The following is a 26,886-nucleotide window of genomic DNA, read 5'->3' as shown; positions in this document are numbered from 1 at the left end:
GCGCCAGAGACCTGAGTTCAATTCCCGCCTCAGGCAGCTGTCTGTGTGGAGTTTGCAGTTTTTCCCCGTGTCTGCGTGGGTTTCCTCCAGGTGCTCCGGTTTCCTCCCACAGTCCAAAGATGTGCAGGTTAGGTGAATTGGCCGTGCTAAATTGCCCATAGTGTTAGGTGAAGGGTTAAATGTAGGGGAATGGGTCTAGGTGGGTTGCTCTTCGACGGGTTGGTGTGGATTTGTTGTGCCGAAGGGCCTGTTTCCACACTGTAAGTAATCTAATCTAATTTAATATGTTATAAACTCTGAAGTGTCTTCAGAATGTTGGAAGGGTATGGATTGGCTTGATATCAGTTGTCAATAGAGTGATACAGATGACAGAATTACACCTCATTTAGGTTCCAGAAAAGCAAGTTTCTTCACAATTGGTGTGATTCAAGTTGCAGCTGAATGCCTTGTCAATTTGCATTGGTACATTTTCAGCAAGAGCATAAATACAAAAGACAGTGCAATAAAAAGTTGTTAAAGGTAAAAATAGACTACAACAGTAAACTCTTCGAGGAGAAAGTGAGGTCTGCAGATGCTGGAGATCAGAGCTGAAAATGTGTTGCTGGAAAAGCGCAGCAGGCCAGGCAGCATCCAAGGAACAGGAAATTCGACGTTCCTGATGAAGGGCTTATGCCCAAACCGTCGAATTTCCTGTTCCTTGGATGCTGCCTGGCCTGCTGCGCTTTTCCAGCAACACATTTTCAGCTACAACAGTAAACTGACAAGAAATATAAAAACATAATGTAAGACCTTCTACATGCATATAAAAGCACGTGAATAGCTGACGTGGTTATTGGTCCCTTAGGGACTGAGACTGGGGAATTAATAATGAGAAATGGTAGAGACCTGAAAGACATATAAATAATTGTAGAAAATCCAGGAGAAGGAGAAATTGTCCCTGGAGAAAGGTAAACTTATGGGAATAAAAGCTGACAACTCTGAGCATGTTAGCCTACTTCCGAAAAGATTTGACTGTACACATAATGACGACACAGATTGTAATCTAAAATGCAGAGGTCCAAGTGGATTGATAAACTGCAAATATAACATCTCTATTCAAGAAAGGAGGAAGACAGAAAGCTGGAAACTATGGGCTAATAAACCAAATATCTGACATTCAGAATATACTGAGAAAAATCATTAGTCTGAATATAAGGAAGTAATAGAACACTACAGCGCAGTACAGGCCCTTCGGCCTTCAATGTTGCGCCTCCCTGTCATACCAATCTGAAGCCCATCCCACCTACACTATTCTATGTACGTCCATATGCCTGTCCAATGACGACTTAAATGCACTTAAACTTGGTGAATCTACTACCATTACAGGCAAAGCATTCCATACCCTTACTACTCTCTGAGTAAAGAAACTACCTCTGACATATGCCTTATACCTATCTCTCCGCACTTTAAAGTTGTGTGCCCTCGTGCTCGCCATCACCATAGTTGGAAAAGGCTCTCCTTGTCCACCCTATCTAACCGTCTGATTATCTTATATGTCTCTATTAAGTCACCTCCCAACCTTCTTCTCTCTAACGAGAACAGCCTCAAGGACCTCAGCCGTTCCTCGTAAGACATTCCTTCATACCAGGCAATATCCTAGTAAATCTCCTCTGCACCCTTTCCAAAGCTTCCACACCCTTCTTATAATGCGGTGACCAGAACTGTACACAATACTCCAAGTGTGGCCGTACCAGAGCTTTGTACAGCTGCAGCATAACTTCCTGGTTCTGGAACTCAATCCCTCTATTAATAAAGGCCAAAACACTGTATGCCTTCTTAACAACCCTGTCAATCTGGGTGGCAACTTTCAGGGATCTGTGTACATGGACACCGAGATCTCTCTGCTCATCTGCACTCCCAAGAATCCTACCATTAGCCCAGTACTTTGCATTCTGATTACTCCAGCCAAAGTGTGTCACCTCACACTTTTTTTTTAGATTAGATTAGATTAGATTACTTACAGTGTGGAAACAGGCCCTTCGGCCCAACAAGTCCACACCGACCCGCCGAAGCGCAACCCACCCATACATATACCCCTTACCTAACACTACGGGCAATTTAGCATGGCCAATTCACCTGACCCGCACATCTTTGTGACTGTGGGAGGAAACCGGAGCACCCGGAGGAAACCCACGCAGACACGGGGAGAACGTGCAAACTCCACACAGTCAGTCGCCTGAGGCGGGAATTGAACCCAGGTCCCTGGCGCTGTGAGGCAGCAGTGCTAACCACTGTGCCACCGTGCCGCCCGTCGTCCACATTGAACTCCATTTGCCACCTCTCAGCCCAGCTCTGCCTCCTATCTATGTCTCTCTGCAAACTACTATATCCTTCGTCACTATCCATAACTCCACCGACCTTAGTGTCGTCCGCAAATTTATTAACCCACCCTTCTAAGCCCTCATCCAGGTCATTTATAAAAATGGCGAACAGCAGTGGACCCAACACCGACCCTTGCAGTACGCCGCTAGTAACTGGACACCAAGATGAACATGTTCCATCAACTACAACCCTCTGTTTTCTTTCAGCAAGCCAATTACTGATCCAAACTGCTATGTCTCCCACAATCCCATTCCTCCGCACTTTGTATAATAGCCTTGCTGAAATCCATATCGAATGCCTTGCTGAAATCCATATACACCACATCAACTGGTTTACTCTCATCCAACTGTTTGGTCACTTGTCAAAAAACTCAATAAGACTCGTTAGGCACAACTTACCCTTCACAAAACCATGCTGACTGTCCCTGATCAGATTATTCTTTTCTAGATGGTTATAAATCCTATCTCTTATAAAACTTTTCCAACACTTTACCAACAACTGAAGTGAGACTCACTGGTCTCTAATTACCAGGGTTGTCTCTACTACCCTTTTTTGAACAAGGGAACCACATTTGCTATCCTCCAGTCCTCAGGCACTATTCCTGTAGACAATGATGATTTGAAGATCAATGCCAAAGGCTCGGCAATCTCTTCCTTTGCTTCCCAGAGGATCCTAGGATAGATTCCATACAGCCCAGGGGACTTGTCTATTTTCACACTCTGCAGTATTTCTAATACCTCTTCCTTGTGAACCTCAATCTCTTCTAGTCTAGATGCAAGTATCTCCGTATCTTCCTCACCAACATTTTCATTTTCTATCGTGAACACTGTCGAAAAATATTTATTTAGTGCTTCTCCTATCTCCTCCGATTCCACACACAACTTCCCACTGTTATCCTTGATTGGCCCTAATTTAACTCTTGTTATTCTTTTATTCCTGACATACCTATGGAAAGCCTTAGGGTTAACCCTGATCCTATCCACCAACAACTTCTTATGTCCCCTCCTGGATCTTCTGAGCTCTCTTTTTAGGTCTTTCCTGACTTCCTTGTAACCCTCAAGCGCCCTAACTGAGTTTTCACATTTTGTCCTAACATAAGCCTTCTTCTTCTTCTTGACCAGGGATTCCACTTCCTTAGTAAACCATGGCTCATGCGTACTATATCTTCCTCCCTGCCTGACAGGTACATACTTAACTGAATATTTAGAAAAGCTTCATATAATCAAGTAGAATTAACACATTTTGTTTAAATTCAAAGAATACAGCCAGGTTAAAGAAGAACCAGTAGGGGAGGCATTGGCCTATTGGTACTGTCATTAGACTATTAATGTAGTCACCCAAGTAATGTTCTGGGCACTGGGTTCAAATCCCACCATGGCAAATTGCAAAATTTTAATTCAGTTACAATCTGGAATTAAGAGTCTGATGTTGACTGTAAAACCACAGTCGGTTCGCTAGTTCCCTTTAGGGAGGGGGGGACGGTGAGGAGGGAAGGCATTGCCTTGATATGCTCCAGATAACAGCTTTCGGGTCTCCAGGGAATGTGTTTGTAGCATTGCTGAATTTAAGATATTTCTGTTATAGCAAATGTAAAATATTTGTCAATTTTATTCAAACCATTGCCAAGATTGTGATACCATATAGGTAGGTTCATTTGAAGCTTTATAATTGCATCTCTCCGCTTTTCAACAGCTGTTATTTCCAACATATGAACATAGAACATAGCAGTGTTTGATTTGTTTTTGTTAGTGTGTTCATGTTTGAAGAGAAGTTTGAAAAGAAGCTTTCGGGTTATATGGTTATCTCCTAGCCCAATAGTTCATTGAGTGATTTACACACTGATGACAACTATTGCATTCTTGAAATACTTCCACATAGATTAAAACAGATCTTTTTAATATCTCCTGAAAATAATCCTTGTGTTCTGTGCTTCAGTGTACATCTCAATTTGCACCAATGCTGTAAAATCTTATTTAAATTGGCCGACACTGATCACAGCGCCTTGATCATTTAATGGTGCTCCCTGATGTATAGTTCCATGACCTTTTGCTCATGCATCTGGTGGTGTAGCACGAGCATATAGAACTTGGTATAAAATATTCAAGCTGCAATTAAGGTTTAAAAGAAAATTGCAGTTCCTTTGCCTCTGTTCTTTTACCTCCTCTGACTCCATTCCATGGCAACAATAAGAAAATGATCCGTCCTTAAATTTTCTGAAATGCATGACCTGAGTATGTGGTGGGTGCAGATTTGAGAACAGTTTTCAAAAAGGGGGCTGGATATATGCAGGAAAGGAAGAAATTGGCAGGAATAAAAAGATATAGCAGGAATATTGCAACAATTCACTAACTCTACCAAATAGCTCCTACAGGCCCAGTAGATCAAATGGCTTTTTGTGCTGTATCATTCTGTCATTACCATGCTATACCCCTGAGGGAGTGGAGTGAAATAGAGACAAAACACTTTACTCACAGGGAGGCAAAAAAAATCAGCTGATCACAGCCTGAACAGCTCATCCTCTCAGTTGAATAATGGTGAGACGTGTTCAAGGAGTAGAGAGACACATTATTTACTGTGGAGGGAATTTTTAAAAAACATTACAATTTCATTTATATTATAAAATCCATAATTATACTTAAAAATCATTTGATTTGCATAAATCATTTTCCAAAATGCATTAAATGGCAGTTCTTCTGTACGTTACAATAATGTTGGTAATAATCATATTTAATGGCCTTACAGCAAAAAGGTGGAGTAAAGTTTTGCTAATGGCCACATTTACATTAAGTGCATAAACTCCTTTGAAGTTCCAAAAGCCAGCGATACCTCTGTTGTATGTTAGAGAATGTTGTTGCTCCTTCCCTCGGGCAGATTTGTCTGTGCAGCTTCTTTCTCTTTTTTTCCCCCTTCTCTGATCCCTCCCCCTCACCACCACTCACTGATCCAGACTCTTCTTAAAAATCGTCTGGCACACTAAAGCATACGTGTCATATTGTACCTTCACAGTCTTCATCAGAGCATGTGTTTCTGTTTTTACTAAGGTGAAGTCATTCTGATAAACTTTATGCTGTCATTTTTCATCCAGAAAGCCCTTTATGTTTTCTAATAATTGGCAGCAAAGATATATTTTTCCTTTCAAGTGATGACTAGTTGGCTGAAGATCAAAGCAAGGCCCTGTGCTTTTGGTTGCCATGAAGGGGCGTTGGAACTGGCATAGAGCCCAGATCCTAAGTGACAGGCATACCGATTAGGTGCCAAGCGCCGAGGTCAACAGTGAGTGTCTGTGCACGTTCTTCCTCTTTGCCTATCTCATGTTACATTTCTCCTTTTGTTTTTACAGACCAGCAACAAGTTGAAGCAGATTGAGAAAGAATACAGCCAGAGGCTTTTAAAATCTTCACAGGTATGGCCCAGAGATTTAGAAACTTCAGTATCCATGTCAGGTTTGTGAAGTGTCAGTAAACCCATTTTACCAAATCATCCTTCCTCAAGAAACACTTTCACTGTCAAATTGTCTGCAGACCATAGTTACACGTTAAAGTCCATCAGAACCAAATGGAATGTTTGAAGATCTAATCTTCTACTGCTTTAGTAAAACAATTAGGGATTATTAATTGTTTTGCATCTGCAAGTATTGTGCTCCAGAATCCAAGAGGTTGTCTCTTAACAGCTGAGATAAAACTGTTTTGAAAACCCTACATGATCAAAGTACACAAAGCATACTCCTTTGCAAAGTTCATTGTTGTCATACAGTAGATCTAATCAGTGAAGATGACAGTAAGGCATAAATCAACTACCATCTGCCTCGATAGCCTACCTCAAAAGCCTAAAGCAGCTGTTCTAATTAAAAGTGTACAGATTTGCATGATTCTTTCCATCCAACCAGCACAAGAATAGCAGTGACTTCATAAGATGTGGTGAGAGCTGATTTCTGACAATTTGAATTGAATAAGAAAAGATCTTGTATTTAAATGACTAGAATATTTCATAAAACGGTGGTAAGAAAGAATACTGAGGGGAGTTTTATAATTACAAAACAGTGTTCTAATGAGATTAAGAGAGTGTGCAGGCTTTATTCATTGAATTCTTTACATATTGCAACATTTCTTTTATTTGAACAACTTTAACCCTATCTAGAACAGCTTTCTTCATTTTTGGTTTTCAAACTGGCAGTATGCTTGTTCTGAATGTATCCATTTGTTTCTTCCCAGACTACTTGCTCAGTGAATCCATTGCATTCTCATTGTTACAGAAATTGGGATGCTGAATGCCAGACATTCTTATTGATTCTTGATAACTCCACACACCTGGTTGGCCTCCCACATTCTCCTCTTCATAAACCTGAGATCATCAAAAATTCTATTATCTCGACGTTCACTGACCTACATTGACTCCAGTTTAAATCACATCTGTGTTAAAATTCTCATTCCACGATGGTCTCACTGAGCCTATCTCTGTAATCTGTTCCACCTGGCATTGTGGGTCTGCCTACAACACATAGACTGTAGCGATTCAGGAAGGCAGCTCACCACTACCTTCTCAAGGGCAACTAGGGAAAGGCAATAAATGCTGGCCAGTCAGTGAAGCCATGTCCCAGAAGTGAATAAACTAAACCTGGGAGATACCTACACTCCTCCAATTCTGGCTAGTTTAGCATCCCCAATTTTAATCATGCCACCACTGGTGGCTGTGTCTTCAGCTGACAAGGCCCTGAGCTCTGGCATTCCCTTTCTAAACCTCTGTGTCTCTTTCCTCCTGTAATAGACACCTTTGAAACCAACTTCTAATATTCCCTAATATCTCCTTAAGTGGCTTGATTTCATTTTGTTTTGTTTTTGGAAACTCCATGCAATACCTTCAGATGTTTAATACAATAAAAGGTGCATTACAAGTACGTTGTTGTTGAACAATGCTTTGAAGCTTCGGTAATAATGCATTCAACTGGTCTCTCAGTTTGATTTCTCTTCATCCATCAAAGGTCAATACTTAAGAATGATTTTCTGTTGAGACAGGAGTATGACAAGAAAAAGCAGCAGTTTGTAGTGTTAGCTACAGTACCATCTAGTTTAGACATTTTGACTTAAAATGAAAAACAAATACATTGAAAAATCCATACCACTAAATTCAATCAGTAATCTTCAACTACATCCAATTTTAAGAAAGTAACACAAGCTCGTGACTTGTCAGGACTCAAAAGAAAAGGGTAAAGTCTAGTGAATAGAAGTAAAAAGAAGGTTCTTGAAGGAAATAAAGGAATTGTTATAAAGGGAAATAACAAACTACCCTTGTAATTAAAGGGTGAAAATATACACTCTGACTAAAGAAACATTCAAAACGATGAAGTGCCTTTTTTTAAAAAATGCATTACTCCTACTCATCTGGGCTAAATAGTATGCCTGTGTATCTACAAATGTGATGTAATTATGTGACCAAGAACATTGATGCAATAGCAATAATGGCCCATTAGTAGCTTTCATGTGGTTCTCCCACAGACAAAATTAGTCTAATCTAATGCTCAACACCCTCTTAAACATTCACTTCCAACACCCACACAAGAAACATTGCACTTAAGATTTTGTTGTTCACTTTACCCAAGTAATAACCTTTTTTTCCTAGCATGTGGTCACAATAAACTGCAAAACTCCCCATTTGATTAGCAAAATGTTCAAAAGTATTGAGATTTTCACAATGGAACAGTATTGAGTGGGTTGTTAGAATATTACAGTGGATCTGTCCCAATCATTTTTATTCATCTTGTTAGCATCCAAATTATCCATCCAAAATGAACTATGCTGTGGCTTCATGATGACTGACTTTACAGTAAAATTGCTTCAAAATATACCAGTCATCTTTTCAGTAATTGATTGCAACTACAATTTTGTGGAGATTTTAATTATTTCCCATTTGGTTTTTTAACTCTTCTGGAGTGTCGTGGAAGATCCAGGAATTTAGTAAAGTCTCAGTGAATAGAGACCTTAAATTGGAGATGGGATAAAAAAACCTTTTACTGCACAGTCAAGAATTATCCTTCCAGGTATTGAAGTCACTATTCATGACATGGCATGGTGGTGCAACAAAGTATGAAAATATCACAGAGACGAGTGACAGGATGATGTAGAAGCATAGGCAGTTGATGAGGAAACCTCTCAGAAAAGGTTTACCATACTAATACCGCAATGAGCAGGCTGCGTTAAAAAGGAAGGTGGTATCTGCTGGAGTTTAGCAGAGTAAGAGCTGAGGTGATTGAAGCTTACAGGGTAGTTGTGGAGAGCATCCGTCCAAAATGCAGTTCTTTTCCTCACAGATGGTCATGAGTCTTGGAACTCACTTTCTGAAAATATGGTGAAACAGAGTCTTTGAATATTTTTAAAGCAGAGATGGATAGATTCCTGGTCAGCAAGGGGGTGAAAGGTTATCAGAGGTAAGTAGGAATGTGTGTTTTAGGCTACAGTCAGATTGTACATGATCTTATTAAATGGTGGAGCAAACGTGATGGGCTAAATGGCTTTAGGGAGACAGGCCGCCTACTTGCGGAATGCTTCAGGGAACACCTCTGGAACGCCCGGACCAACCAACCCAACCACCCCGTGGCTCAACACTTTAACTCTCCCTCCCACTCCACCGAGGACATGCAGGTCCTTGGACTCCTCCATCGCCAGAACATAACAACACGACGGTTGGAGGAAGAGCGCCTCATCTTCCGCCTGGGAACCCTCCAACCACAAGGGATGAACTCAGATTTCTCCAGTTTCCTCATTTCCCCTCCCCCCACCTTGTCTCAGTCGATTCCCTCGAACTCAGCACCGCCCTCCTAACCTGCAATTTTCTTCCTGACCTCTCCGCCCCCACCCCACTCCGGCCTATCACCCTCACCTTAACCTCCTTCCACCTATCACATCTCCATCGCCCCTCCCCCAAGTCCCTCCTCCCTACCTTTTATCTTAGCCTGCCTGGCACACTCTCCTCATTCCTGATGAAGGGCTCTGGCCCGAAACGTCGAATTTCCTATTCCTTGGATGCTGCCTGACCTGCTGTGCTTTAACCAGCTACACATTTTCAGCTCTAAATGGCTTTCTGTTGCTCCTTGTTTGAATGCTCATGCATTTATCATGCATGTTGACTTTACTCACATAACCACAAGATATTGCAAACATTTCTATTGTCACGACTGAGACCTGGGGTCACTGTTTCCTTTTCTAGCCCACTTCCTCACTAGACAACAAATTTTACATTTAATCAGTTAAAAATCACACAACACCAGGTTATAGTCCAACAGGTTTAATTGGAAGCTTTCAGCGTGCCGCTCCTTCATCAAGTGGTTGTCCACCTGACAACCACCTGTTGAAGGTGCACCACTCCGAAAGCTAATGCTTCCAATTAAATCTATTGGACTATAACCTGGTGTTGTGTGATTTTTAACTTTGTACACTCCAGTCCAACACCGGCATCTCTAAATCATACATTTAATCAAGTTGCTAACATAATTAATAACGTAGGGCCGACTGGGATTGTCACTGGACTAATAATGCAAGGATCCGGATAATGTTCTGGGGACATTTAGCCCTAGGTTCAAGTCCCACCATGACAGAATGTGAAATTTTAGTTGAGGAAAAATCTGGAATTAAAAGTTTTATGGTGACCATTGTCAGGAAAAACTTATCATGGTCACTAATGTCCTTTAGAGATGTCCTTACCATCATGACTCCTGATCTACTGAGGGTGGTAGGAATCTGGAATGCATTGCCTAAGATAGAAGATGCAGGAAACCTCACAACTTTTAAAAAGGTACAGGGATGAGCACTTGAAATGTCATAACTTGTCAAAGTGCTGGAAAGTGAGATTAGTGAAGATAGGTCTGCAGAGACTCAGTGGGCAAAAGGGCCACTTCTAACCCCCTGAGGTTGGGCAGAAGGTGGAACCAGGAAGTAACACCCAAATTAAAGCAAAATACTGCTGATGCTGGAAATCAAAAGGGAATTGGCTGTCACACAGCAGCTGGTAGTTTTCACTGAGTGACATTAAGTGACAAAGATAGTTCTAATCTTATGCTGCAAATAGGTATACAGACTGCAGGAGAGAAATCATTTATGATTTCTTTCCTTCCTTTATTTAATCTATTATATATGCTGTTCAACAATCAAGTAAATACATATGTAGATAATCCACTCAACCTGTTTCAGTGACAATCCACAGGGTACGAGGTTGATCATGCAGCCCACTATGCCACCTGCTATTGAAATGAGCTGACAAACTTCCCGAGTGGGATGCTCTTTAGAGGATTGGTGCAGATTTGATGGGTTAAATGGCCTCATTCTGCATTGTTGGGATTCAATGATTCTGCAATGATCTTTTCATGATAATTTATTCTTGTACACTCTAATCTAACTGTATACCCCAACTGATTAAACTAGTCATTGGATCCTAAAGACAAGTAGAGATAGGGACAACAAATGAGGGCCTTACCAGTGAAACTCACATCCCATGAAAGAATAAAAATAAGTTTATTTATCTGGATTTTCTCAAATGGAAATAGAAAGCATATGAAACCAGAAAAGCAGCAATGTTAACTGTTCCAGATAATCCTGGTATATCCCTTCTGAATCTCTCAGCACACCAGTCAGCATGTTGTGAGGTGTAATGTTGTCCTTCTTCTTGGGTGTTTACTTAAAATCTGTCACGTACACCTGTCTAAACTTTTGGTCTTCCTCATATACCCATGTGCCAGATGAAGCTGCACTCTCTGACAAAGAATAACTAAAACATGAATGTTGGTGTCCATAGATACAGCTTTTTAACACCCTTAGCATTTTGTAATCGTCATTGTTGTGCCAGCTGCATAGCAGTCCTATTTATTTTTCTTGATAATGATTGATGAACTGACAGAATGTTGTAAATGATATTGGATTATATTAACAAACAGAGTGACAAGTGGTTTTCACATCTCAAGTCAACATTACAGAAAATAGATTAACCGTTTCAAATCAGGAGCTAGTTTTCATTGGAGCTTATTTTCATCATAAATTCAAAACTATTAAGAACTTTTGAGATTCTGCTTGCCACACCAAATGCAAACAGACTTTAATGTTTTGGCCTAAGATTTGCATAATGATTATAAACACCAGACACAGACTCTGATACCTCAAATAGGAGAAAAACAATATAAAAAGAAAATTTAAGAGCTAGGGCAATTTTTAAAAGTCAAGATTAGAGCGGTGCTGGAAAAGCACAGCAAGTCAGGCAACATCCGAGGAACAGGAAAATGATTCCTGATGAAGGGCTTTTGCCTGAAACGTCGATTTTCCTTTTTCTCGGATGCTGCCTGACCTGCTGTGCTTTTCCAGCCCCACTCTAATCTTGCCTCTGATCTCCAGTATCTGTAGTCCTCACTTTTGCCCAATTTTAAAAAGTGGCCACAATTGGCAGATCAAATTCTTCAGCTGCTATACATTTCACTACTCAAATACCTGTCAGTGTAGTGATTGTGGTCGACTCTGAAACCAGAAGAATCTAACTTGGGTTAAGTATGTATCCCAGATTTCATTGAATTCACAAAATTGTCAGGAGACATTTTTTGTGACATATTTCAATTAACCCAATACATGTTACTCGATTTCCCCACTCCAGCAGCCTATGGGCAACCACAGCTTGGCATGTGGGCAATAGTTTCAGCTTTGTACAACCCTCAGCAAGAATGAACAAAATCAACAGAATAAATCAGATAATTATGAAATGCACATTTCTCTACTAAACAAGCATTTACCCAAATGTGGAAAACATTTGGAAACATGAAACTATTACTGTGGAAAACTGCTCAGGCATGCCCTGCACGCAAAAAAAAAGGCAAATCCAATTTGTCAACTTGCTGCCACCATCAGTTTACTCTCAGTCACCAGTAAGATGATGGAAGCTATTGCCAACAATGCAATCAAGAGGGACTTAACATCAGTCCACAATTTGAGTTCAGCTAAGTCAACTCAGCACCAAGCCTCTTTGATCAAAACATGGACAAGTGCTCAATTTCAGAGGTGAGATGAAAACATTCTTCCCAATTCCTCGAAATCCAGGGCATGGCCATGGGCACTCACATGGGCCCTAGCTATGCCTGCTTCTTTGTCGGCTATGTTGAACAATCCCTCTTCAGTACCTACACAGGCATTGTGTCCCAATTCCTCCGCTGTTACATTGGTGCAGCATCCTGCACCCATGCTGAACTGGAGCAGTTCATCAATTTCACCAACAATTTCCACCCTGCCTTTAAATTCATGTAGTCTATCTTGGACACCTCCCTCCCCTTTCTTGACGTCTCCATTTCCATCTCTGGCAACAGGCAGACAGACATTTACTCTCAACCCACAGACTCCCAAACTACTTGGACAACATCTCCTCCCACCCAGTATCCTACAAGAACTCCATCCCATTCTCCCAATTCCTCCGCCTCCAGTGCATTTGCTCAGACAAGAAGACATTCCGCACCCAAGCATCCTATATGCCACGTATTTTGAACAATATGCTTTTTCTCCCTCTGTCGTCCAGATAGCCCTCCACCACACCTTCTCCATTCCCCACATCACTGCTCTGACCCCCCCCCCGAAAAATGTAATAAAGACAGGGGTCCCCTTGTCCTCACCTTCCACCCCACGAGTCTCCCCATCCAACATATCATCGCTAAACACTTCCTCCAACTCCAATTAGTCCCCACCACCAAGAACATCTTCCCCCTCCCAACCCCTCTCTCCCTTTGGTGAGGACTGCTCCCTTCGTCACTCCTTGGTTCACGCCACCATCCCACCAAACCCCACACCCACCCCCAACCCCCAGGTACCTTCCCCTGCAACCGTAACAGGTGCAAAACCTGCTGGCATACCACCCCTTTCACCTCCATCCAGGGTCCCAAACGGTCCTTCCAGGAAAGACAGAGGTTCACCTGCCTCTCCTCCTACCTTGTTTATTGAATCTGGTGCTCCCATTGTGGTCTTCTGTACATTGGTGAGACTAACATAAACTTAGGGCACGTTTTGCCAAGTGTCTCAGTCGGGCTCGGTCACCACCCATTCTCTCTCCAACATGACCATCCTCGGCCTCCTCCCTTGCCACAGTGAATCAGACCGCAAATTAGAGAAACAGCCCCGAGGACTCAACATTGAATTCTCTAATTTCTGAAAATGTACCCTTCCTTCCCCCCCAACTCGATTCCTACCCCCCCCAGTATTCCACTTGCTAACTCTTCCAGACACCAACCGAATTCATTCCTCCCATTGATCAACCAGGCCATACCCTCTACCTGTGTTCACCTATCACTAAATCACCACTCCGTCCCTCTCCACACCCAAAACCCTCGTCCACCACCACCCCTTTATCTGCAGCACCTCTCACCCCCAGCCCCTGTCCTGAAGTAACGTTGATTTCTCCACCTCCTGATGCTGCCTGGCTTGCTGTGTTCTTCCAGCCTCCTGTTTGTCCTGGACACTGAGGCATTGAAACAAAAGAAAATCGCAGCAGGAGTAGGCAGTGACTGGGAGGTCATGTTGGCCCTTGTAGGCCCGGCTGACATACTCGGCAAAACATCCCCTTAGTTTACATTTGGTCTCACCAATGTAGAGCTTACACCGTAATCCATTCATATCATGACTGAACATCCAACTCAATAGCCAGTTCTGCTTTTCCCACAAATCTTTTGATCCCTTTAGCCCCAAGTACTTTCTCGAACTCTTTCTTGATATCATACACTGTTTTGGCCTCAACTACTTTCTATGGTACTGAATTCCACAGGCTTACCACTCTCTGGTTGAAGAAATTTCTCCACATTTCAGTCCAAAATGGTTTATCCAGTACCATTTGACTATGAGCCCTAGTTCCAAACTCCCAGGTCATTGGGAACGTCCTTACTGTATCTACCCTGTCTAATCCTTCTATCGATTTCTATAAGATTCCTCCTCATTCTCCTCAACTCCCAGGGAATATAATCCGAACGGATTCAGCTTCTCCTTATATGTCAGTAACACCATCTCAGGAATCATCTGGTGAACCTTCGCTGCACTGCCTCTGTCCTGATTGTGTCAAGGTCAGCCAGGTGGACCTCATAGAATACGAGTTCAATGATTGAGACTTTTAAGCTGGTCCATTCAGGGAGCCCTGGCCAACAGATAAGAAGAGGAGTGTTCAGTTAGGCGATAGTGTGTGGGTATAATAAGAAAACAACAGGAGTGTCAACATCCTGTTCATTCTGAGAGTTGCCTCTGAAAGAACTGGATCAGTGTGGAGTGAAGGACTCTGCTCTTTAAAGAGAAGAGACTGATTTTTGTTGGTGTCTTTGCAAAAAGAAAGAATAGGAGTGTTAGACAACCTGTTCACTCTGAGGGCTGGCACTGAGGGAGCTGCATTTGTGTCAAAAACTCTCCATGTGTAAATAAAGGAGGACTTGGTGATGGGATACCAGCCTCTGTAGAATTATTTCAACAGCAATAAGAGAAAAGCACGCTCCTGAAGAATCTCACTCACAAAAGTTGTTTTTGAGTTGGGATAAGCATTGTTGGCATCATGCCGTTATGTGGAAGGCTTGACTTATTCCATCCTGCCATTGAGGACTGGGCCTAGTGGAAGGATTGTATTATTTCTTTCTGGGCAAATGACATTTGGGGGGATTCTTCTGACAGCTTGTGGACCCGCAGCTTGTTTGGTTACTGGGGCTCTAACTTTTCCTGAGGCATCAGATACTAAAACCTTTCAAGAATTGTCAGATTTAGTTAAGGAATATTTCAACCCAGCTTCATCTAATTATAGAGTCATAGAGTCACATAGATGTACAGCATGGAAACAGACCCTTCAGTCCAACCCGTCCATGCCAACCAGATATCCCAACCCAACCCAATCTAGTCTCACCTGCCAGCACCTGGCCCATATCCCTCCAAACCTTTCTTATTCATATATCCACCCAAATGCCTCTTAAATGTTGCAATTGTACCAGCCTCCACCACTTCCTCTGGCAGCTCATTCCATACACGCACCACCCTCTGTCAGAAAAAAGTTTCCCTATAGGTCTCCTTTATATCTTTCCCCTCTCACCCTAAACCTATGCCCTCTAGTCCTGGACTCACCGACCCCAGGGAAAAGACTTTGCCTATTTACCCTATCCATGCCCCTCATAATTTTGTAAACCTCTATAAGGTCACTCCTCAGCCTCCAACACTCCAGGGAAAACAGCCCCAGCCTGTTCAGCCTCTCCCTATAGCTCAAATCCTCCAACTCTGGCAACATCTTTGTTAATCTTTTCTGAACGCTTTCAAGTTTCACAACATCTTTCTGATATGAAGGAGACTAGAATTGCACACAGTATTCCAACAGTGGCCTAACCAATGTCCTGTACAGCCGCAACATGACCTCCCAACTCCTATACTCAATACTGACCAATAAAGGAAAGTACACCAAACTCCGCCTTCACTATCCTATCTACCTGCAACTTTACTTTCAAGGAGCTATGAACCTACTCCAAGGTCTCTTTGTTCAGCAACACTCCCTAGGACCTTACCATTAAGTGTATAAGTCCTGCTTAGATTTGCTTTCCCAAACTGCACCACCTTGCATTTATCTGAATTAAATTTCATCTTCCACTTCTCAGCCCATTGGCCCATCTGGTCAAGATCCTGTTGTAATCTGAGGTAACCCTCTTCGCTGTCCACTACACCTCCAATTTTGGTGTCAACTGCAAACTTACTAACTGTACCTCTTATGCTCGCATCCAAATCATTTATGTAAATAACAAAAAGTAGAGGACCCAGCACCGATCCTTGTGGCACTCCACTGGTCACAGACCTCCAGTCTGAAAAGCAATTCCCCCCACCACCACCCTCTGTCTTCTACCTTTGAGCCACTTCTGTATCCAAATGGCTAGTTCTCCCTGTATTCCGTGAGATCTAACCTTGCTAATCAATCTCCCATGGGGAACCTTATTGAACGCCTTGCTGAAGTCCATATAGATCACATCTATGACTCTGCCCTTATCAATCCTCTTTGTTACTTCTCCAAAAAACGCAATCAAGTTTTTGAGACATGATTTCCCACGCACAAGCCATGTTGACTATCCCTAATCAGTCCTTGCCTTTCCGAATAAATGTACATCCTGTCCCTCAGGATTCCCTCCAACAACTTGCCCACCACCGACATCAGGCTCACTGGTCATTACTTCTCTGGCTTGTCCTTACCACCCTTCTTAAACAGTGGCACCACATTAACCAACTTCCAGTCTTCCGGCACCTCATCTGTGACTATCGATGATACAAATGTCTCAGCAAGAGGCCCAGCAATCACTTCTCTAGCTTCCCACAGAGTTCTAGGGTACACCTGATCAGGTCTTGGGGATTTATCCATTTTTATGCATTTCAAAACATCCAGTACATCCTCCTTTGTAATGAGGACATTTTGCAAGATGTCACCATTTATTTCCTTACAGTCTATAACTTCCATATCGTTTTCCACAGTAAATACTGATGCAAAATATTCATTTAGTATCTCCCCCATTTTCTGTGGCTCCACACAAACGCCACCTTGCTGATCTTTGAGGGGCCCTATTCTCTCCCTAGTTACTCTTTTGTCCTTAATGTATTTGTGAAAACTCTTTGGATTCTCTTTAATTCTGTTTGCCAAAGCTATCTCATGTCCCCCATTTGCCCTCTGATTTCCCTTTTAAGTATACTGCTACTTCCTTTGTACTCTTCTAAGGATTCATTCGATCTATCCTGTCTATATCTTACATATACTTCCTTCTTTTTCTTAACCAAACCCTCAATTTAGTCATCCAGCATTCCCTGTACCTACCAGCCTTTCCTTTCACCATCTAGAATTTGGAGAGGCAAAGACCAATTAGGGATTGTCAGTACGGTTTTGTGCGAGGGAACTTGCATCACTCAAACTTGGTTGAGTTTTTTGAGAAAGTAGCCAAAAAGATTGAGGGCAGAATAGTAGATTTGTTTACTTGGACTTTAGTAAAATCTTTAACAAAGTTCCGCATGGTAGACTAATTATTAAAGTTAGATCACTTGGGATTCAGGGTGAGCTTGCTAATTGGATACAAAAGTGGTTTGATATTAGGAGCCTGGAGGTGGAGGGATGTTTCTCAGACTGGAGACCTGTGACTAGTGGAGTTCCACAAGGATCGGTACAATCTGTTTATCATTTATACAAACAGTTTGGATGAAAAGTGTAGGAGGCATGGTTCGTCAGCTTGTGGGTGATGCTAAAGTTGGTGGTAGTGGATAGTGAAGTAGGTTGTCTAAGATTACAAGGAGATCTAGATCAATTGGGTCAATGGCTTGAGAAGTAGCAGATGGTGCTTAATTTGGATAAATGTGAAGTATTGCATTTTAGTAAAACAAACAAGAACAGGACTTACAGGGCAAACAGAGAGGCCTAAGGGTTCAGGTACATAATTCTTAGAAATTTGCATCACATTTTTGGTGGGGTGGTTAAGAAGGTGCATGTTTGAATTCATTACTCAAACATTGGAGTATAGAAGTTTGAATGTCACATTGAGGCTGTACTGGACTGCTGATGAGGCCTCGTCTGGAATACTGTGTACAATTCTGGTCACCCTGTTATAGGAAGGATATCATCAAATTGGAGAAGGCTCAGAAAAGATTTACCAGGATGTTGCCGGAAATGGAGATTTCAGTGATACGAATAGGCTGGATAAGCTGGCGCTTTTCTTTCCAGTGGAACACAGGAGGTTGAGGGGTGACCCTATAGAAGTGTATAAAAATCATGAGTGGCATAGATAAGTTGGCTAGCAAGGATATTTTCCGGTGGGTGAGTTCAAAACTAGGGGGCATATTTTTAAGATGAGAGGGCAAAGTTTTAAAAAAGACATGGGGGCAAATTCCTTTACACGGACAGTGGTCAGTGGTAACTGCTGGAGGAAGTGGTGGAGGTAGGTACAGTTACAACATTTAAAAGATATTTGGATCAGTGCATGAATAGGAAACGTTGAGAGGGATATGAGCAGTTGGAACTAGTTTATTTGGAAACATGATCAGTGTAGACTAGTTCAGTTGAATGGTCTGTTTCCATGCTGTATGACTGTACAAAGGAGAGGACAGTACATTATTATGGGGAGTAAGAGTGATTGTCCCAAGCAAAGGTCAATGCTAACATTGGATGCTAACATAGTCACATTGGTGGGGCAGTGCCTAAAATGCTAGCAAGAACAAGAATTACGACCAGCAGCTCCCTCACATTTGTGTGAATAGCCAGGTAAAACCTGGACTTGCTTACATGTCAAGTACGCATGTCCTTTCATGGGTTCATGTTCTTAGTCATTGTGGGAGCCCACAAAAAGTATTGGGACATGCATAGAGCTAATGCATCAAACTGCATGCATCTTTTGCAAAACATGGACTATCAAAACACAGAAGGGTTGGTCACAGGTAATGGGCCATCATTTATCAGCAGAGAATTTGAGTATTTCCTAAAGTCAAATGGTATTCAACATATATGAATAGCTCTGTAACATCCATCATCCAATGGTCTGGCGGAAACAGCAGTCTAAACTTTAAAGGCAGGCTTAAAGAAACAGACTACAGTTTCACTAGATACTAAACTTTCCTAGTTCTTGTTGATAATAGGACCACCCTTCATGCAAGGGGCATGATGTAGCATCCAGGAGGGTTTTACAGGGCAGTATGTAAATACCAGGAGCTGGGAATGTGGATTGAGAGCAGCTGTTTGAGGTTAAATCCACATTTGATACGTGGGAAGCTATTAAAGAGACGTGGATTAGAGCACAGGACAGACATGTCTCTGTGAAAATGAGGGATAGAAATGGCAACGTTAGGGAACCATGGATGACAGGTGAAATTGTGAGACGAGCTAAGTGGAAAAAGGAAGCATACATAAGAACAAAGAAAATTACAGCACAGGAACAGTCCCTTCGGACATCCAAGCCTGCGCCAATCCCAATCTTCTATCTAAACCTGTCACCTATTTTCTAAGGGTCTGTATCCCTTTGCTCCCTACCCATTCATATATCTGTCTAGACACATCTTAAATGACGCTATGTGCCCACCTCTACCACCCCTGCTCGCAGTGCTTTCCAGGCACTCACCTGCATAAAGAACTTTCCATGCATATCTTCCCTAAACCTTTCCCCTCTCACTTTGAAGTAGTGACCCCTCGTAACTGAATATGGTCTAGATGACTGAAAACAGACGAAGCTTTGGAAGAATATCGTGAAAGTAGGACTAATCTGAAACAAGGAATTAAGAGGGCTAAAAGGGGTCATGAAATATATTTAGCAAACAGGGTTAAGGAAAATTGCAAAGCCTTTTATTTGTATATAAGGAGCAAAAGGGTAACTAGAGGAAGGGCTGGCCACTCAATTTCAAAAGAGGAAAGTTATGCGTGGAGTCAGAGAAAATGGGTGAGATTCTTAATGAGTACTTTGCATTGGTATTCACCAATGAGAGGGCCATGACCGATGTTTGGGTTAGGGATAAATGTTTGATTTCTCAAGTCGGCATAGGAGGGAGGAAGTGTTAGGTAATCTGAAAGGCATTAAGGTGGAACGTCCCCTGGTCCAGGTAGGATCTATCTCAGGTTACTAAGGGAAGCAAGAGAAGAAATAGCTGGAGCCTTAACAGATATCTTCGTAGCATCCTTGAACACGGATGGGGTTCCAGAGGACTGGAGAATTGCTAATGTTGTCCTCTCGTTTAAGAAGGGTAGCAAGGATAATCTAGGTAATTATAGATTGGTGAGCCTGACATCAGTGGTAGGGAAGCTGCTGGAAAAGATACCGAGGGATAGGATCTATTTACATTTGGAAGAAAATGGGCTTATCAGTGACAGGCAGCATGGTTTTGTGTAGGGAAGGTCATGTCTTATCAACTTAGTAGAATTCTTTGAGGAAATGACAAAGTTGATTGATGAAGGAAAGGCTGTAGATGTCATCTACTTGGACTCAACCCCAGCCCCCTCCCATTTATCTCTCAGCCCCGACCCACAAGCCTCATTCCTGATGAAAGGCTTATGCCCGAAATGTTGATTCTCCTGCTCCTTGGATGCTGCCTGACCGGCTGTGCTTTCCCAGCACCACACTCTCGACTCTGACCTCAATAAAGTGTTTGATAAGGTTCTCCATGGTCAGCTGATGGAGAAAGTGAAGTCACATGGGGTAAAGGGTGTACTAGCTAGATGGATAGAGAACTGGCTGGGCAGCAGGAGACAAAGAATAGTAATGGAAGGGAGTTTCTCAAAATGAAGAACTGTGACCAGTGGTGTTCCACAGGGATCCATGTTGGGACCACTGTTGTTTGTGATGTACAAAAGTGATCTGAAGGAAGGGGACTGTCAGAGAATGAAGCAGAATATAGATAGATTGGAGAGTTGAGTGGAGCAATGACAGATGGAGTTCTATCTGGGCAAATGCAAGATGATGCATTTTGGAAGATCCAATTCTAGAGCAAACTATACGGTAAATGGAAAAGCCCTGGGGAAAATTGATATACAGAAGATCTGGGTGCTCAGGTCCACTGTACCTTGAAGGTGGCAACGCAGGTCAATAGAGTGGCCAAGAAGGCATCCGGCATGCTTTCCTTCATCGGACTGGATATTGAATACAAGAGTTGGCAGGTCATGTTACAGTTGTATAAGACTTTGGTTCGGCCACATTTGGAATACTGCGTACAGTTCTTATCGCTACATTACCAAATTGGTGTGGATGCTTCGGAGAGGGTACAAAGGAGGATCACCAGGATGTTGCCTGGTATGGAGGATGTAGCTATGAAGAGAGGTTGAGTAGATTAGAATTATTTTCATTAGAAGGACAGAGGTTGAAGGGAGAGCTGATTGAAGTCTACAAAATCATGATACATCTGGAAAGGGTGGATAGCAAGAAGCTTTTCCCAGAGTGGGGGACTCAGTTACTAGCGGTCATGAGTTCAAGTTGAGAGGAGAAAAGTTTAAGGGAAATATGCATGGAAAATTCTTTATGCAGAGGGTGGTGGGTACCTAGAATGCGTTGCCAGCATAGGTGGCGGAGGCGGAGACAATAGCGTCATTTAAGAATTATGTAGACAGATACATGAATGGGCAGGGAGCAGAGGGATACAGATCCTTGGAAAACAGACAATATGTTTAGATAGAGGATCTGGATCGGTGCAGGCTTGGAGGGCTGAAGGACCTGTTCCTGTGCTGTAATTTTCTTTGTACTCTATTGCAACTACAGGGAGAGCTCCAGCAGATTTGCTAATGGGGAGAAGACTCCATACCAGGTTAAATTTGATCTTCCCAGACATGGGAAGGGGGAAGAAACATCATCAAGAATGCCAATACCAGACATAAGTCTCTGCTACACCAGAGAGACAGCTTATTTCAGGGGATGATGTTTGGTGTAGGAACCATGGGGAATGGCCCTGTATGGGTAAGAGGCCATGGGTATGGTTGACAACAAATCAGGACCAGTGATGTATAAAGTTCAGGTTGGTGTGACAGTCTTGAACAAGCACATGGACCACATGAAAGCTGCAAACTCACAAATTAGATGAGACCTAAATGTACCCAGCTTCTTGGCAGCCTTTCCAACGGTTCCAGAATCTGTGGGTTGTCCCTCTCCATAAAGTGTTGAAGATACCTTGGAATTTGAGATGGACGTAGTGGATGTTGCTGCCTCGGTGCCTCTGCTGCCTGAGGAAGAAATTGAATTTCTTCCGAAATGCTGCAGGCTCAAGAGGCAGGCTATTGTGCATTATACACCACCCACATCAGAGGCAGTACTATAGGAATCTGACCCTGGAGGACCTACAAAAAAAAACAAACCAGCCTTTGTCCTCAAGTTCAGAGGGGGAGGGATCTAGTGATTGTAATGAGGTCAACCAGATGGACCTCGTGGAATATAAGTTCCCTGATTGGGGCTGATAATCTGGTCCAATCAGGGAGCCCTGGCTGACAGATAAGAACAGGAATGTTATTTCCCCCTCCAACTCTATTTTGATTTAGTCCCTGCCCTCTTCACTGTCTGATCACACAGCATTGCCCTTTGATGTGAAGGGCACTGCTTGTCACTGGCCACTCGGGTGTTTTCCTGTATTCCTGGTGGTGGAAATTGAATAAAGATTCATGCACTTTGTGTGTCTCACTGTGTCTCACACCTGCACACACCATGGGTGCTGGAGAAAAATAAGCACAACTGCAGTTAGGCGGTAGTGTGGGGGTTTAGAAAGAGAGAGAAATAAAAAAGAAGAAAACAGAAAAAAAAAGTTTAAAAATAATACATCCTGTTCACTCTGAGAACTGGCTCTGAGGGAGCTGGGTCAGTGTAAAAGACTCTTCATGTGTAAATAAAAGATGACTCGGTGACAGGATATTGACTTCTGTGGAGTTATTTCAGCCTCTCTAGCAAGAACATACCATAATGAGACCAAAACTGTACACAATATTCCACATGTGATCTCACCAAGACTCCTTATCATTGCAACAAGATAGCCCTGCTTCTATATTCAAATCCTCTTGCTATGAAGGCCAACATACTATTTGCTTTATTGACTGTCTGCTGCACCTGCATTCTCACTTTCAGTGACTGGTGTACAAAAACACCCAGTTCTCATTACATATTTTCCTCTCTCAATCCATAGCCATTCAGATAATAATCTGCCTAAGTGTTTTTGTTCCCAAAATGGATTCCCTCACATTCATCCACATTTACTGTTTTTGCCATGCATTTATCCAGTGACTCAGCTTATCCAAATCACACGAAAGCGTTTCTGCATCCTCCTCTCAGCTCAGCCTCCCACCCAACTTTCATCCATTTACACATTTGGAGACATTATATTTAATTCGTTCAGCTAAAACACACATATAATTTGTAAATAGCTGGGGTTCTAGCACTGATCCCTGCATTACCTCATTCGTCACTTGCTGCCATTTGGAAAAAAAACCCATTTACTCTCTACTTTGTTTCCTGCCTGCCAAGCAATTTTCTGTCCATTTCAATACATTACCCCAATCCCATGTTCTTTAGTTTTAAATGCTAATCTCTAATGTGGGACTTTGTTGAAAGCCTTCTGAAGGGTCAAATAAAACACATCCAGTGGCACCCCTTCAACGACGCTGAGTTACATCCTTGAAGAATTCCAGTAAATTTGTCAAGCATGATTTCCCTTTCGTAAATCCATGCTGACTCTGTTCGATACTGCCACTGTTTTCCAAGTGCTCAGTTACTAAATCTTTTATCATAGACTCTAGCATTTTTCCCCACTATCAGTGTCAGGTTGACTGGTCTATCATTCCGGTTTTTGCTCTGTCTCCTTTTTTAAATTGAACAATTACATTACCTATCTGCTAATCTGTAGGAACTGTTTCAGAGTTTTGGAAACTGGAAGATGACCACCAAGTACTTCTGGGGTCACTTCCTTAAGTACTCTGTGATGTAGACTGTCAGGCCCTGGGGATTAATCTGCCTTCAAATCCCATCAAAATTCCATCAATAACCATTTCACTACTAATACTGCTTTCCACCAGTTCTTCCCTCTCACTAAACCCTGTATTCCCTAACATTTCTGGTATCTTTTGTGTCCTCCTTTGTGAAAACAGAGCCACAGTATATATTTAGTTGGTCAGCCATTTGTTTATTTCCTATTATGAATTCACCTGTATCTGACTGAGAGATTTACATTTATCTTCACCAATCTTTTTCTGTTCACATATGCAAAGAAACTTTTACAGTCAGTTATTGTGAAGGTTCCACTCATTAAGGCACAAAGCCCTTAAGACTGCCTTTTAGCATTACTTGTTATTCTCATTATTTTCCATTGTAGCCTTGTTTGATTTGGCCCTTGATTTCTCTACTTGCTGGTTTCCTTATTCCCTTTCTATCTTTTGATCTTGTATTTGATTCCCATTCCTTTGACTCCTTAATACCCGTCCCCCTGCTATTTTATTTTAAAGCCTCCTCAACCAATCTAACAAATACTACTCCTAGGACATCAGTCCTGGTCCCACCCATTTGTAACTCATCCAGTTTGTACTGGTCCCACCTCCCCTAGAACTGAATCTGAAACCCTACCCCTTGTACCATCTCTTCAGCCATGTGTTCATCCTGCTATTTGTACTCTCAGCAGATGTGGCATTTGTAGCAATCTTGAAATCATTACCTTTGAGGTCCTAATTTTTAAACTTACTTCCTAACTCCCTATATTCTGCTCTTAGGACACCATTCCTTTTTGCACCTATGACATATGCACCAATGTGCATCATGATCACTGGCTGTTCAACCTCCCCCTCCAGGATTTCCTTTATTTGTTCTGAGACATCTTTGAACGTAGCTACAGGGAGGCATCATACCATCCTGGAGTCTAATATGGAGACACAGTAGCCCTTACAATTGAATCCCCTATATCTGTGCATTCCTACATTTTTACTCCTCCCTGTGCAGCACAGCCAACTGTGGTGCAACAGATTTGGCTGTTGTTGCTTTCCCCTGTAGGGCCATCTCCCTCAACAGTATCCAGAGCAGTATATCCGTTGTGCAATGGAATAGAGATAGGGGATTCCTGCACTGCCTGCCTAGATTTGTTCTTCTGCCTCGTGATCACCTATTCCCTTCTTGTCAGTGGAGTCTTAACCTACACCTCCCTAGATGTGCTAACCATGATAGTCTCTGCTTCATGAAAGCTTCACATTAGCTCCAGCTGCTGCTGCAGTTCCCAAGCCCTGGTCTCCAGGATCTGCAAAGGGAAACACTTCCAGCACACATGCTGCTCCTGGCCACTGAAATGTGCCTGGCTCCCACATGGAGCAGAAAGAGCATGCCACAGCTGTGAACTCTCCTGCCATGATTTTCCACTTTTAATTAAACCTTTTGGTAGATGCTTAATATCTAGGGTGCTCATTCCCTGATTTTCATTACTATAGACTATACTCCTGACAAACTACAAACCACAGAAAAAATGGCAGAAGTATATCTTTCCCTGTGCTCTAAATTCCCAGAAATGCACACTAATTCTGACTTTGTCTCACTCAGGATGTGTTCATTCCCAACTGCTTATGCAAAGCCTATTAATTTAACAAAGTACAGCATTCAGGAGCCTTAATAAAATTGAACTCAGTGGGAATCAAGTGGTAGATTCTTTGCTGTTTGAAATCATACCTAGCTTAAAGGAAGATAGTGATGGATTTTGGAAAAAAGTCTTCTCAGATCAGGATAATGCCTCAGGAGCTCCTCAGAAAAGTGTTCTAAGCCTATCTTCAGCTGCTTCATCATAACCTTCCCTCCAGCATAAGGTCAGAAGTGGGAATGTACACTGATGGCTGCATAGAATTCAATGCCACTTGCAGTCCCTTAGATACTAAAGCAGTCCTTGCTTGCATGCAGAAGACCTGGATAACTTTCAGGCTAACTTTCAGGTAACAAAGCACCACATAGGTGCCCCAGACAATTATAATATCCAACAAGGGGAAATATAACTTTGGCATTAGCGTAGCTGAATCCTCCAACATCATTGGATCAACATTGACCAGGACCTCAAACAGACTCATCATATCAATACTGTGACTACAAGTGTAGGTCAGAGTAATTTGCCTGCTCACTCCCTAAAACCTGTCCACAAGGCAGAAGTCAGTTGTGTGATAGATTAATCTCCAATTTTCTAGATGTGTGCATCTACAACAACATTCCAGAAGCTCGCTATCATCCTAGAAAAAGCAGCCCACTGGAATAAAGAAGAGACCATGCACAAAATGCTGGAGTTTTAAAGAATTAGGAATATGGAAAGGAGGCACTTACTGGCTGCGAGAGATTACAGGGATAGAGAGCAATATGGTGTTGAAGGGTTTTAATTATGTATTCCTGTAAGGTAAAAAGGAGGTGTGGTGCTCATCAAAGATTAGTGTCCTTGGATTAAAAGTAAACCTGCAATCGAATGTTGCCACATGATAATAATTCAGGCTAACAAAACTAAAAAGGTTGACGAACTTAGAAAATGCATTTGGATGTTGAAAAGGGGCTTTAGTAAAGCTAAAAGTAGATGGATAAAGGACATGACAGAAATAAATAGTAAATACTTTGTTACAATTCCTGTGATGAAACCATGAATCAAAATAATCAAGTTTACTGAATGATCCCTAAATGAAGAAATTACCCACAAGATTCCATTTTTTTGAACTATTGCTTAACATGAATCAGAACTAATGTAAATTCAACATGAACTAACAGGCAAATGCTTCTTCAAATTAATAGATTCATTTCACTTTTAAGTTGTTGATCCAGCAAAGTTATGTCTTACACAACTATAAGCACTTGGATCACACTCAGTGGATGCAAAGATGGCACCATGTGCAATCCACAGTATTTTCAACACAAATCACTTTAGCCCTTGAGTTGCATTCATCAGCAGGTAGATACTATCCAAGGTCCCTCCCTGAATACAATTAATACTGACAAGGTATATTTTAACAAACCCTCTTTCACTCAGCTTAGATCAGTCTTTGTAAAGTAGTTTCCAGATTTCCTTTTCAATTGATTAACCAACATTTTTCCAGGAA

At 42.1% G+C, this 26,886-nt stretch overlaps 1 protein-coding gene across 4 annotated transcripts in view; it reads left to right on the top strand.

Annotated features, from left to right (window-relative positions):
- Nucleotides 1–26,886, top strand: part of cep112 (centrosomal protein 112) — a 572,452-nt gene that overhangs the window by 453,216 nt on the left and 92,350 nt on the right. For all 4 annotated transcript variants that reach the window (XM_060844726.1, XM_060844724.1, XM_060844725.1 and 1 more), the window contains one exon: nt 5,702–5,764. In XM_060844726.1, the coding sequence (XP_060700709.1) occupies nt 5,702–5,764 (63 nt within the window). The remainder of the gene's footprint in view (nt 1–5,701; nt 5,765–26,886) is intronic.

Source organism: Hemiscyllium ocellatum, chromosome 25 (assembly GCF_020745735.1).
Source record: "Hemiscyllium ocellatum isolate sHemOce1 chromosome 25, sHemOce1.pat.X.cur, whole genome shotgun sequence".
Lineage (NCBI taxonomy): Eukaryota > Metazoa > Chordata > Chondrichthyes > Orectolobiformes > Hemiscylliidae > Hemiscyllium > Hemiscyllium ocellatum.
This window is presented reverse-complemented; position numbering and strand designations above follow the sequence as displayed.